Source organism: Ornithodoros turicata, chromosome 7 (genome assembly GCF_037126465.1).
Source record: "Ornithodoros turicata isolate Travis chromosome 7, ASM3712646v1, whole genome shotgun sequence".
Classification (NCBI taxonomy): domain Eukaryota; kingdom Metazoa; phylum Arthropoda; class Arachnida; order Ixodida; family Argasidae; genus Ornithodoros; species Ornithodoros turicata.
Genome location: NC_088207.1, coordinates 11,562,157 through 11,576,456, shown reverse-complemented (window position 1 = coordinate 11,576,456; position 14,300 = coordinate 11,562,157). Strand labels below are relative to the sequence as shown.

Here is a 14,300-nt window from a genome sequence, read left to right as displayed (position 1 = left end):
CACCCTTTTTGTGCAGAGTGTCAAATAATGGTACGGTCCCCGTTCTCAACTTCTCGGATGAAATTCTGATGTCAGTTAACTCCAATCGTGCTGTAGGAGGAGGAGGTCTTATTTAATAGTCCTCCGTGTTAAACCATCTGCAAAAATCTGCCATGAGCATTGCAATCTCCTGTCCCAGTCCGTCACAGAAAGTTAATATAACGACAAGAACGTTGCAGAGCAGTACACGTACCGCAGCTGATTTCACCCATAGCGACATTCGGATGGAGGCAATTCATGTTTTTGAAACGGTTCGTGAACCGCACCGTTTAGAATTAACAGGTTTGAACGTTCTGGAGCTGAATCCAAACCTGAACCAAACCAATAACGCTATCGGTTCGACTTTCTGCATGCCGGGGACAGAGACCGTTGACACATTTCCTGATAAGCGAATCTGAATGACGTAGGTTCTGGAGCACTGGTCCCCATACTTGCTGTCCGGATACCGATAACGAACTCCGGATAACCGAGACAAAAGCCAATGGTAACAGTTCCGTTTCCCCGTAGTGTAGTACGGATAACGATTTTTCCGGATGCCTGAATTCCAGATCTTAAGCGAGACATGACTGTAAATATTCTTGTAATATTGCTGTCCATCACCTGGTCCATGCCATCAGACATGATCCACTATTTCCTGTTTCCGTTCAAGCCTTTTCTTTTCCATTCCTTTTTCCCAAGTAGGTGTTACCATTATCCCAAGCAGGGATCGGAACCGCTATTTTTTACGGTTCGGTTGGGGTTCAGCTCTGCAGCAGTGCAAAAAATTGGTTGGAACTGGATTAAACTGGTACATGAAAGTGAATTTCGAGTGGATTGCCATGGGTTAAAAGCAAATTAAAAAAGTAAAAAAACTGGGCTGTTTGGCAGTCCATGATAAACGCGATAAAATACCCCAGAGCAGGGGACAAACAAAAAGGGACCTTGTGAAACTCTCGTCTGGTGTAAAATTTGTGGAAACCTTGTCTACTAATACAGTTCATGGGAGAAACTGTGGTTTGTCAGTCAACCCTGTGTTCGTCCCCTGTACTGGGGTACTTTATCTTTGCTAAAAGAAAGCAAATCCTTACGCTTCACGGATAACACAAATGTACCTTTGTTGTTGTTGCTGACACAGCAGTGGCTCACAGCAACACTGTATGTTACAGATCTGCATTTCAGGTGCAATGTTACTGTAGCATACTGTACTCTCTATGTTCAGTCATCATACAGGGTGTGTCCCCCACCGAAAAAGGGCCAGGGGCTAATGAAAAAACAGAGTGATCTACACAAATGGAACCAACTGTACGTGCTTGGCTGTTGTGTGGTCTATCCAAAAATATATTTTTCATCGCCCCTTGTCAATTAATTAGCGGTAATTAATTTTCAAACTTTTTAATTATCGGTTTTAGCTCTCAGATGTCAATGAGGAAGTTGTAGTACATGTCGAAAAAGACGCAACTGAAGTGGTTCGAGGTTGCTATGGCTTGTGGTTTAGTTTTTTCCCGGGTTTAAAAATTGGTTTCTGAAGCCGCGCGCACCACAGAGCGCTTCCCATAATTCGGCGCCCGCGTGCGACGATTGCAGTGCACTCTGATAGGTGTGCCGTGAAACAGGTGAAATATCTTCCTCTTGTGTGACGTGGCCCAAGGATGGTCTCCAAGTGCTAATATCAAGGACAATGTACGCCGGAGGGCGCTGGAATCGTCGCGCGCGGGTGCCGGATTGCCGGACTTTTAAGCTCGGGGGAAAAAATGAAACCACAAGCCATAGCGACCTCAAACCACTTCAGTTGTGTCTCTTTTGACATCTACTACAACCTCCTCATTGACATCTGAGAGCTAAAACCGATGATTAAAAAGTTGGAAAATTAATTACCGCTAATTAATTGACAAGGGACGATGAAAAATATTTTTTTTTGATAGACCACACAACTGCCAAGCACGTACAGTTGGTTGCATTTGTTTTTTTTTTTTAGCCCCTGGCCCTCTTTCGGTGGGACACCCTGCATACACCCTGTTACATCCCGCTCAGAGACTGGCCGTTATTTTCACAGCCCAAAATCAAAGCGTGGGGTTGCTGGACGACAAGAATTGCGTTCAAGGAAGCCTACAACTGCTAAAAGGACGACCTCAAAACTGACACAACTGAGTGAACGCAATAGCAGAGACGAGGAAAGAAACATACCGTCTAAAATACAGGAAAGGGTGGGACTGTTCCATATGATAGTAAGTGCTTCCGTATACTTAACATAATTCCGGCTCAAACTTCAAGTAAGTCCCATTTGTTAGAACTGGTAATTATATTTCAATCAACAGCAGCACTTACTAATTATCATGGTACCTCACACACTTGGGTTGCAAGTTTTGTTGATTTTCGGCTTCAAATTCATTTGGCAACGTGGCTCAATCCGCTATGTAAATCGTAGTTCAGCTCCCTCACAATGCACATTACCTCTGAACCGTTTCGCGAACCAATAACCGCCTACATTCATTTCGGTTCAGGTCTGGTTCGGTTCAATGTGAGAAAAAAAATTATGGTCCGGTTCAGTTCTGTTACCGCAAAAAAATACTTATTTTTAGCGGTTTTCGGTAAGAGTTCAGTTCCGGTTCTGATCCCTGATCCCAAGTACTGAAACTTTAAGACTCAATAAAGAGACTTAATAGGTGCGGTTTCATTAACTGGTTTGTTACTCCACAAAAAGAAAATACAGACTACTAGCACACTTTGTTTTGGAATTTTTTTTAGAGAGATCTAGCAAGATTTGGAGACTTTTAGATTTACTCCGCAGAACGTCATAGACTTTCCGACATCAACACCAAGTGCCTCTTTAGCTTTCTGGGCTTGAATTCTAGAAATATGATCACAAGGCTTGGATGGCAGACACCCGCATATTGACGGATATTTTATTGACCAATCGAAAATCGAACATCTCTTGTGCTTTCCGGGAGCCAATTTCTGTCTGTCCATGCTAATCTCCAGTGACTGCCCTCTGACCAAGAAGAGTTCGAACAGAACAGAAGGCTTTCGCAGGAGGGGGCATTCATCGGGGACAATGCCAATGCCAGCAATTTCCAAGGATGAAGGTCGCTTAAACGTTTCTGTATAAGGAAATCTGAACAGCACTGGTTCTGGAACGCAGTTTCCAATACTTCACGTCAGGATATCGATTACAAATGAACAGAATCCATGCTAGTTAGTCCATTTGTGATCATGCAGATAGGATAACTAAGTTGCAGGTAACAGACATTACTGTGTTTGAAGAAAAAAAATATTACGCTGAATATCACCTGCCTATAAGGTAAGGCTGTCAAATAATATTCACAGTACAGTATGCTCATATTTTGAGTATACTATTTCAACCTATTTGAAGTGCGTTTGAGGAGGCTGATTGGGAGGTTCACATAGGTGAAGTGAATGCCTAATGCCAGCCAAATTCAGATTCTATCGCCTAAAATAAACACTTCACCCATGTTCATTTGTGATCGTAGGGTCGTAGTGAGGAAAAGGTTTAAAGTGAACCAAGCAGTACTGCTGTCCTGCTGTCATATTGACAAATCTAAAACAACCTTTCACAAATCTGCTATCTCACTGAAAGTTTCAGATGTACCAAAGAATGAGTGTCACTCAACATAGTAAGTCTTGTTTACACTGGCAATACATTACCCGGTATACTGAACAAAAAGTGAGGCTGGATACTCACTCATGGTAGAAAACCTGCTTTATTACACACTATGTACAGCTATGTTTGTCATGTACAATTATGTACAAAATGCCCCCGACAACGTTTCCATCTCTGGTCCTCTCACTTATTGCTTACACAATATAAAACGTTCCGTAACATTGCACTTTGGGTAATGTATGAGCATACCCTGTCACACTCAACGGCATGAAGATGCAGGACAACGAAAGATCACTGAAACCAACTGTTAAATAAACTATGCCTAAAAACTTCAATACATGTGCTTTCCATAGATTTCTGTAAACAACTCCATAGATCTCATCACTGGATCTGTGATTGCATTTCTGGAAAGAGGAAAGGGTACTGGGTGAGGGTTCCCATTGGAACTTCTAAGACTGAGCATTCATTCATTAAAATATGGAACATTAGTTAAAAGCAAGCCCTTTGCAGAGACAAGACTGCCAGTAACGGAAGACTGGCTCTTAAAAAGATGCTATGTAGGCACGATATTGGACATGCCACATCTGCATACAGTATCACGCTAGTTGCCTTTTCAAGGTAAACCAGCATCACTCTTGATAAGCAATACTATGAAATCTGCGCATAATCCAGTATGACAAAAAACTTCCAGAAAACAGAGATCACAAAATGAGGAAATTTAGCAGCAGACACAGAGTCAGCACAAAGGGCATCAGCAGCAAGTAAAAAATTTAACATTCAAAGAAGGAAAACAGCTTGTGGACAGAGGTTAGGACAACGAGCACGCAACAAAAAATCCAGCAATGTTAGAAAAACTTTCTTCTTACAAATATCATTAAAATGTGGCACATGCAACTAGTCAGTGCTCCCTAGAAAGCCACTTCATTGAGTTTATCACATACATCATGAATCTTGAAAGCTGAACTAGTCAGCATCTTCAGACACCCCGCGCATTTCGAGGTGCGCAGCAGAACTCCCCCTTTGGTGCCTCTCAGCCCCATATGTTTTCGCTCCACATTAGTCTTGGGACAATACAAACTTTGGGGAAAGGATTGACATTCAAAGTACACACGCTGTGGGCCAATTCTAAGGCCATGTCCAGCTGGGGGGGGGGGGGGTTTGGAAGACAGTCACCGCAGACACAAGACCAGTAGTCACATTGCATGTTTTGTTCCGAGCAAGTTCTTTCGTACCGAGGACTGTAGGTTAGAACTCCGAACACCTTTACAGAAGCAGGCCATAGGAAACCAGAGCATCCAGAAAGCGCACACCGTCAGGAAGAAGGCACATTCTAAACGAGGTAACAGAGACACAGGCGAGATAGACTGTCACTGAGACGTCAGCTCTGAACCGGGTATTGTCATTTCATACTTTTCTTGTCTCTGAATGAGGCGAGGCATTGTCCTCCTGGGTAAGGGACTGCCAGGCGACGTGTTCTGAGGAATTTGTGCCGAAACAACGGTGGCCTGCTGCTCAGAGTTCCCACTGCATTTCTGCGCTTCGATAATGTGAGTGAGGGTAGTTTCCACTTCTCCCAGTAGTGGTCGCCTGTGAGGGTCACTGGACCAGCACTTCTCCATCAGACTCCAACAGTCATCATCAAAGTGGGGCAGGCGTTCGGGACGGGCTCCTGCACAGAGAGGAAGGGAAAGCTCGTTTGAAAACTCCTACGCGTTGCAATTTCTCATCTGTATGACAGCAATAGCGTTTTGTAATGGAAAGGGAGTGCTATATTTGAGGGCAAAATCTGCAAAGAATATAGAGACGAAAGGTACATCCAGCGCTATACCAGCAAGAAAAATACTAAGCACTCACAGCACTGATCTCTCAGCACTGTGTCAGCCATGCGTTTCGGATTTAAACCAGTTAAAGCCAGTTTTTACTCTCTATGTGCACCACAGTCACAAAAGAAAACCAAAAACCAAACCCATCAAAGTGCAGACTGATACTGGCATAAACGAGCATTAAATACAGTCAAGCCTACTTATGATGCCATTGACAGGAATGCAAAATCCCATCATTACATTAGAGTATCATTATTCCTGAACTTTCATGAAATCGCTAGTCAGGATGATATCAACAAAGTAGAACATGCACTGAATGTGCACTTGCATGCACGTTTGTCGAAAGCCTTTTATCTACCTCCAGATTGATGCAGCTTTATGTCGAAAGTGTTTCCAAGGACAACATAACTGACGATACCCATGCGAGTCTACGCACTTAAGATCTACAACTTCATCCACTGCTTGTCACCCAGTGTTGAAGACATCAGGGCGTTACCACCAATGGAACTATTATCCTTTAGGACGGGTAATCATCCACGGGTAATTCACGCTTCAGTGGCGAAGCGCAACTGTTTGCAATTTCACATTCTGGAAGGTATCGTACTTCTCAACAAGGTCTTGCAGGGTGTCTACCAAACTGCAGCCTTCAAATTCCCTGACTTTTCCAGGTTTTCACTGACTATTTCAAGCGAATTCCCTGACAAAAACAAAAGGGAACTTAGTGCCTGCTCATACGTTTTGATACCAGATCCAACATAAAACAGACCATTTATTAAGTATTAGTGAGGCTACCCTACTTTTCTGCGTCAGAGCTTGTCATACTGGTGAACTGCTACTCGCAGTAACGTTGCTGCGGCATCGCCTCTCAACCACCGGTCGGCACTCGCGATTCGCCGCGCATCATCACGGCACTTGTCTGCGATTTTCCCTGACTTCAGCTGCTTTTTAGCCAAATTCCCTGACTTTTCCAGTCACATCAAAATTTCCTGACTATTCCCTGTTTTCCAGGTTGGTAGACACCCTGTCTTGCACCAGTACGAAATCTGTCATGCACGCGCAATGTCAAGTCCAGTTATGTGCCTTTCCTAATTAAAATTCTTCCCGGAGCCGTAGAGACACTATCCTAATGCAGCACAAACTTGAGGGCAGGAGAATGATGTGGAGAGAGAGAAACCTCCTCCACTTCTCGCGAGCACCTTTGAAGGCACGCACTTTGCAACACGTGCATTAATCCCCGTCAATTATGCGCATTTAAATGTGCCGCATTCTCACTTTGATGTTCCTCTTGAAAGTGCCACCTTCCTTTGTTTTTTCGATCTCCACGTATGAAAACTGGGGAGGAGGCCCCCCATGACCTCAGAGCAGGGGGTGACTGGCCCCACTTGCCCCCATTTGCCCCACCTGAGACTGTTTGACAGCCTCTGACGTAACACCCGATAGACTTGACGCACAGAAAATTGTGAACATTTTTCCTCAGCGTACACAAATTCAACTGTGTCACTTGCCTTTTCTGACGCAGGACCAGAGCTGGTCTTTTGTCTGGCATTGCTCAAATATGTAGGGTAGCTTCACATGACCAGCACAGATGTACCAGAAGAGAATGCCAAACGCATAGGTGTCCACGCTGTTGTCGTAGCGACCAGAGAAGAGCTCAGGAGCCATGTGAATTGGTGTCCCCACTATGCTTCCGGACATCATTGCCTCTGGTTTACAGAAACCAAGGTCTGTCAACTTGGCCCTGTCTTGCTTGTCCAGCTATTATTGGTGAACAGAACAGAGAAGAAACAACATTGCAGTTTAAGCCTGATAATCAGTCTCTGTGCAACACTTAACATAAGCTGCAAAGAAGTTCCTTCCAGTAAGCTTTCAGTTGATAAGACATGCCTTCTCTGCAGAAAGAGAGGAAAATGGATATCTTACACACAGTATTTTTAATTCTATTTAGAGAAGAATAAAATGTATTCATTCTACGCTAGGTAAATCAGCATAGGTCATACACATATTGTAATACACACCTTCTTCGCTGAAAACGATATTTCTAAAGCATACTACACTTATATGTGCTGAGGCTAACTCATTTGAACATCTTAAGGCTAATATACCAACTTTACGCGATTCTAACGTGCACTTTTTCCACTCAAAATCACGTGCACATCAGAATCATGCCCAAAAGCTGAAATTCGGAGGAAAAGATTAGAATATTGGTGGTTAGCTGCATCACCATGAACACCATTTTTGGGTGACCACCTCTTGACTGTTGCATTTGAGAGTTTGGCAGATTTTATGCACGGGTGTTCCCTCACGGGTATTCCCTCAAGGTCCTGCTACACAGTCCCGGTCATTCCCCTTTCACATAGTCACCAACCTAGGTTAGTATAATGACAAAAGCGCATGCACTCCACTCTTTCCCTCGTACATAACCCGTTTCGTATTTAATGCTTGTTATCGTCACCATGTCCCAGACCCGTCAAAGGCAGCGCTGACTGCCAAAACGTCGACCCCCGTCCCTAAGTGTTAATAAACTCCCCTTTGTGTTTTCCTGGAAGCTCTTTGTAGTCTTCCGATTTTTTCTGTTTATATACAGAGTGGTCCACCAACCATGATAGAAATTCATAGTAAAAAACTGTAGGCCCCGGAGAGAACCTTTCCCCCCTCGTGTGGAGTGTCAATGTAACCCTTTGCAGCTTTATGCTCAAACTACGAGTCGTCAAAACAGAGGCGGAGCCAAGGGGTCATTTTCACGGATTTTCGGCAAATTTATTTTGGCAATTGCTGTTGCGTTACGAGTGGGATTATGTGCTCTACTGAGTAAAATGACCATGGGGAACCCATTTCCACAAAGAAAGCGTCAGGTTGCCCTGGGAAATTTCGGAGTTCAATTCAAGAGATTAACTTTCTGTCAACTGAAATGAAATAAAAATGTTACCAACATGTGGCAAAAGTTATTGGCAGAAAGAAAACCCTTGACCGCATGTCTCTCCGCAGCCTACGTTTTTTACTGTGAATTTCTATCATGGTTGGTGGACCACCCTGTGTACTATTAGGGATGTATGAGTAATAGCTTTTTCAAATACGAATCAAACACGAATAATAGGGGCTGAATACGAATAGAGTATCGAATCGTCAGCATACAGTACGTGGATATGCACACGGTACAGTAGACGAGAGCATTTGTGAACAATTTCATCTTCCTGACCTGAAAGACTGCCATAACATAATAAAAGAATGGAATGAGTAATGTATGCAGTGACTAGTAAGTGACAGAAGCCCTGTTTTAGGGCTCAAACTTGAAGGTTTGCAAGTTATTATGCAAGAAGAAGAGTTGTCCTGCGTGGTCAGGTAACACATGTTCCCTTTGCGCGCACATCACAGCTCCGGCAGCATAGAATGCCCTCTCACTGCGCAATGAGGCAGACGGGATTGCCGGGTAACGGAAGCAAAGTTTTGCAAGGTTGGGATGCCCGTATCAACCACTCGTCTGCCACCAGTGACAAGGCCCCATTTTAGCAGCACATCATTTGCGCATGCTTCAATTTCTTTCTCTGCTTTAGTAATCATTTCATCCACAGCTGACTTGACAGGTTGTCAGATGCGTTCCACACCTGTGATGAGGTGGCTGCCACATTGTTTGCACCTTGCTTGGAGTCACTGCACCTTTGCACCACATATGCACCCTCGAAGGCTTTCTTGAGCTCTGACTTTACCTTGTCTCGGGTGGCATCAGAGAGCCGCGGACCCCTATCTCGAGACAAAGTAGATCTGCACGGCAAGCGGTAATTCGGGACAGCTTCAGACATTAGTTCCCTGAATCTACAGTCTTCCACGATACTGTATGTTTGAAGGTCAAGGGCCACAATCTCTGTAAGCTTGTCATTGAGAGCGCGTTTCTTCACCGGCAGAGGCTCTGACGCACACAGTAAGTGTTTGAACGTGGGCTCATCTTTCTTGGGTGTGTTGGCATTGGTACGCGATCAGAAGGGCAGGGTGACACTTACCCTTTAACCGGTTGCTCAACAATTTTGTTGAGCATGTTCAAAACCGGCGTTCTCTGAGGAGGAGAGCGATTGAAGAGTGCCGACACATACATTTTACTTCTGAAATAATGTTCTGTTGTTTGACTAAGTATCGTGACGATAGGTGTCCCGGGTGGCATCTAAAAAGAAAGACGACGATCGCGCGCCAAAAGTTACGGCGCTTTGGAGAACGAGCGTCTTCGTGCAGGACATTTCCGCAGACAGAGATCAGGCAATGCATCCAAACTTTTTTTGGTAATAATATGGCCCTTGTAGCACGTACAGAAAAAAAATCCTCTCTCGTTTTATTGGGCTCTCTGCTAACACGTATTTCCAAACTCTACAAAATTGTCGAGGTGCCCGTTCAGGGGTAACGCAGTGAGTGAGAATTACGTAGCTTCGGTGGATGCTCCATGTTGTTATTAGCTGTTTCTAAGGGTTGGTGGCATTGATTACCAGTCTATCAGCGTACATGGGACCGGTTGAGCTCATTGACATCCGATTTGTATAAATTTTCACAATTTCCACAAAATTGTGGAAATTTCTGAACAGAGTGTTACAGCGACCTGGCGCTTGCAGTTTTACACTTTTATGACTCGTTGAAGCTTCATAAACGCATTAAAAAATTATTTGACCGTGCGTTCTATTTGCGCCAGTTAAAGGGTTAAGGTGGTTCACGGGAGAAGACATCGTGCCTGTCGGCGCTTGCAACATGAACTTGCATGCATCACACTCTGCCGATGACCGAGATGAGATCTCCGAAAGTACCGCCAAATGCTGCTGTGTTCTTTGAGTTTCGTAAGCGTCCCGTCACGCTACTAAGGGCTCAACGTCATCCTCAATGTTGTCTTCAGGTGTCGACATGACATGTCTTGAACGGCAAGCGAAACAGTGTTTACGACGCTATGACGAACAAGACCAAACAAGACAAGTTCGCCACGAGCGAGAGGGGAAAGGCAGCCATGCCGAAATGTTGATGGCAATTCACTTGAAACAAAAACGAAACTATGCGGAAACCAAAACTGTGGACTATTTGGTCCAGTGTTTTTCCCCCACCCAACACGTCCGAAAACGGTTTCGAATATTCGAAAATTATTAAATACCTATTTCTCGAATCGAATACGAATAATTCAGGTTTGTTATTCGATTCATATTCGAAATTTCGAATATTCACACACTTATATATATATATAGGGTTAGGTAAAAGGATTATCAAACGGCCATGAAGTTTTACAGAAGTTCAAAAAATGACGTGGAAACAGATTTTAGGGACGTTACAAACACTAGTTTATTACATAGGGAGACGTTAAAAAGTAAAATGGGCAAGGGGTCGACGTTTCGACAGTGGCACTGTCTTCGTCAGGACAAAACTTTTTTTGTCAAAACAGGACCTTTTTGTCCTGACGAAGACAGTGCCACTGTCGAAACGTCGACCCCTTGCCCATTTTACTTTTTAACGTCTCCCTATGTAATAAACTAGTGTTTGTAACTTCCCTAAAATCTGTTTCCGCATCTTTTTTTGAATTTCTCTCTCTCTCTATATATATATATATATACTTCCTTACATACTTCACTGGCTTTGCACTGGGCTTTCAGTGGTGAGTCGCATACCCTGTACGGGAGGAATCACGTGCCACGTGACCTTCCGAAGACGCCCGCTCAAACGTTGCCTGCCGGCATACTGCTGACGATGGCTCAATAAGGCCGAAACAGCTGCCCAGTACTGAATTAAAACTGGAGCACGAAACATGGACGAAGAAACACACGAGATGACACTTGCTCCACTATCAACTGACTTTATTGATTTTATTTCTCAATTATTTTACTGATAGTGGTAGCAAGTGTCGTCTCGTGTGTTTCTTCGTTCGTGTTTCGTGCTCCAGTTTTAATTCAGTCGTGTACAAACAGGCCCACTCTGCTAGTTTGGTGTCCAGTACTGGCATGGCGACGTTTGATCACTTACAAACATATACAATACATATATGTATAAAATTAAAATGAAATCAGCCATACCAACACGTTCTTCAATTTGATGTCTCTGTGAACAAGGCCTTGACTGTGTAGGTACCGGATACCCTGAGCCACATCAAGTGCAACCTGTACAAAAACAGCAATATTATTAACAACAGAAAATGGCTCAAATTATGTTATGCATTACACCTGTATAACCTAACCACACTGTACAATAATTAGAGCCTTAAGTCTTCGGGAAATATTTTTTTCTAAATTCGGGGGGTAAAAATCGGGTAAATAAACATGTGCACTGAATTCATGCGAATTCGGGTGGGAAAAACTCCCGGCATCTTAAATTTGGGGAGAAATCGGGCTCAGTTGCTCAAACTAACTGTAATGGTCTGGTACAAACGGTGATGTAACTGTATTTTTCTGCTAAACAAGTAAGTTCATGCATTCCTACAGACATCCCAGTGGGGGGAATTTGCCGGGTAAAAATCGGGTTTCACCATAAAGGGTGAACCTTCAATTCGGGGTGCAAATTCGGGGAAGAATCGGGTAAAACTCTAAAACTTCAGGCTCTAACGATAATGAAATGTGCAAGAAAACTCAAAAAGGTTTAAAAAAAATGCATAGTGGACATGCATGTACCAGCATCTGCCAGTGTTATCTCTTCAGACTGTTACTTAGGATTCAGAATTCTTGGTCAAAAGAGAATTGCAAAGCCTTCACTTAGAATTAATTGGTGCGTCAGTTGTTGGTGATGGATCATAACGTTGAGGTGCAGCCAAAAGACACGAACAGAGATTAGACAAGTTCTGCACAAGTTCTGTCCTCTACGTTACTTGTCTAGTCTCTGTCTGTGTCTATTGGCTGCATCTAAACCTTATGGTCGCTTATCACTTATCAGACCATTTCTCATAAAAGTGGTACTTGCAAGATAAGGGAGGACCAGACTTGTACGTAACAGGTAACGGGTAATTGCGTTACTGGTAATCAATTACTTTTTTGAGTAATTTGTAACGTAATCGATTACTTTTGGGGCCCAGTAATTTTTTGAGTAATTCAATTACAATTTTCAGTAATCAATTACCAAGTAATCGAATACTTGGAAACTAAAGAATCCACATTGTTCGGGACGACGCACACACACATATATGGGACGATTCACCGCCGCAAGAAGACAAAACCAACTGCCCTCTGCAAGTTCGGTGCAAGGCAGCTGTCTTAACACTAGGACTTTTCCCGCAACAATTACTTACTCGAGAACCCCGAGGTCAATTGCCACAGTGTTCCGCACCTGTAGTGTATTTTTGAGTCCACTGTCCTCTCCCCATTCATGTGTACTATCTATCCTAACCCGGCCTGTATGCAGTAAGTTGGACTGTAGGTTGTACCGTGAACCTGATGAGTCATTTGTGGGAGTTCCAGTTGGGACTCTTTTCACAGAACTCTCAAAACTCTCACCCTCTCGACACATTTTTCACAGAACTCTCGACCCCGATAACCCTTTCTTTTATATCTTTTTTTCTATATCTTTTTTTCTATCTGTTTTTATATCGTTTTCTCAGATATCTAAAGTAATTGGCAAAGTAACGCGTTACTTTTCAAGGCGTTACTTCATTACTTTTTCCGGCAAGTAATTTGTAACGGTAAAAAATTACTTTTTCGTACAAGGTAACGGTAACGGTAATCAATTACTTTTTTTTAGTAACGTGTACAAGTCTGGGGAGGACCAAGGAACAAATCACCGTAATGGTCTGTATAAACACGACCGGCAGGGAACAATGCCGCTTAAACACGGTCAGCAAATCAAGTAAGCCTCGGCGCTTTAGTGGGGTCAAGACCGATCCTGTCGACTACACAGCCAACAAAAAGGCATCAATGACTGTCGCTCTTTTCCCAAATTTGGTTGGCGAGGCGATATTTGCATTAGAGATTGAGTTAGGTTCTACTTTGCAAATGATGCTGACAGAGGCGCGGCTGAAGAAACGAAAGTGCACGTAACTAGGGCTGTGCGAATAATGATTTTTGGGTTCGAATCGAATACGAGTCGAATAGCAAAATCTTCGAATAGTAGCGAATCGAATAATGTCGAATACCACACAAAAATGTGTGCTTGTTGCTGAATAGTAAGCAAAAGCTTGCATTGAAACCTGGTGCTCAGTTGTAGTTTGTGAGGCTGACTGCGAATTATACACACATATTTCATTGATGAATACATTTGTGCTAGAATTGTTCTCAAAATTGTAATTCCAGACATAACGTAGCTGGCAGTGTGATTAAATCCCTCTTTCTATGGCGTCATAGCTGGTCCAGCCAAAGCTAAAAATAATTAAACTAACTTTAACATTCCCGCCAACATTTGCTAAAATATTTCTCAAGTGGCAATTTTCAGTGTTTTTCAATTTTCTCAAGTCGCACTTTTAAACCATGCCTGCAACCCCGTGGCACTGACAGAAGTGTAAACTAAACTTCGCCTGATGCTCAGAGACATGAGGCGAAGCCAACTTGCAGGATATCGTCAAATCCGCACACGCAAATCTGTAAAGTAAGCTTCACCTAACATGTAGAAGCATGAGGTGAAGCAACCTTGCAGGATATATTTGAGGTGCAGGATTGTAAAGTAGGCTTCGCCAAACGACCAGAGGCATGAGTTGAAGCCAGCTTGCGGAATTTCGAATATATTCGAGTATTCGATGAAATGTTATTCGGCTCGAATACGAACAGCGCAGTACCGTTATTCGGTACGAATATCGAATATTTCGAATATTCGCACACCCCTACACGTAACAGATTATTTTCTTCCCGGAGATGTTTTGATGCTTTCCCTGGACAATGGAAAAAAAATATTTTGTAAAGAAGGAGCCTCTT

At 43.3% G+C, this 14,300-nt stretch overlaps 1 protein-coding gene across 3 annotated transcripts in view; it reads right to left on the bottom strand.

The window, feature by feature from the left end:
• Positions 1-3,718: 3,718 nt before the first annotated feature.
• Positions 3,719-14,300, bottom strand: part of LOC135400205 (dual serine/threonine and tyrosine protein kinase-like) — a 58,879-nt gene continuing 48,297 nt past the window's right edge. For 2 of the 3 annotated variants that reach the window (XM_064631963.1, XM_064631964.1), the window contains exons 14-17: positions 11,487-11,570; positions 6,966-7,215; positions 5,048-5,306; positions 3,719-4,041 (exon numbers count right to left, since the gene is read on the bottom strand). In XM_064631963.1, coding sequence (XP_064488033.1) covers positions 3,969-4,041; positions 5,048-5,306; positions 6,966-7,215; positions 11,487-11,570 — 666 coding nt within the window. In that variant the 3' untranslated portion in view covers positions 3,719-3,968. Of the gene's footprint in view, positions 4,042-4,784; positions 4,968-5,047; positions 5,307-6,965; positions 7,216-11,486; positions 11,571-14,300 lie in introns of those variants that run through there. The other variant, XM_064631965.1, reaches the window with a different exon arrangement.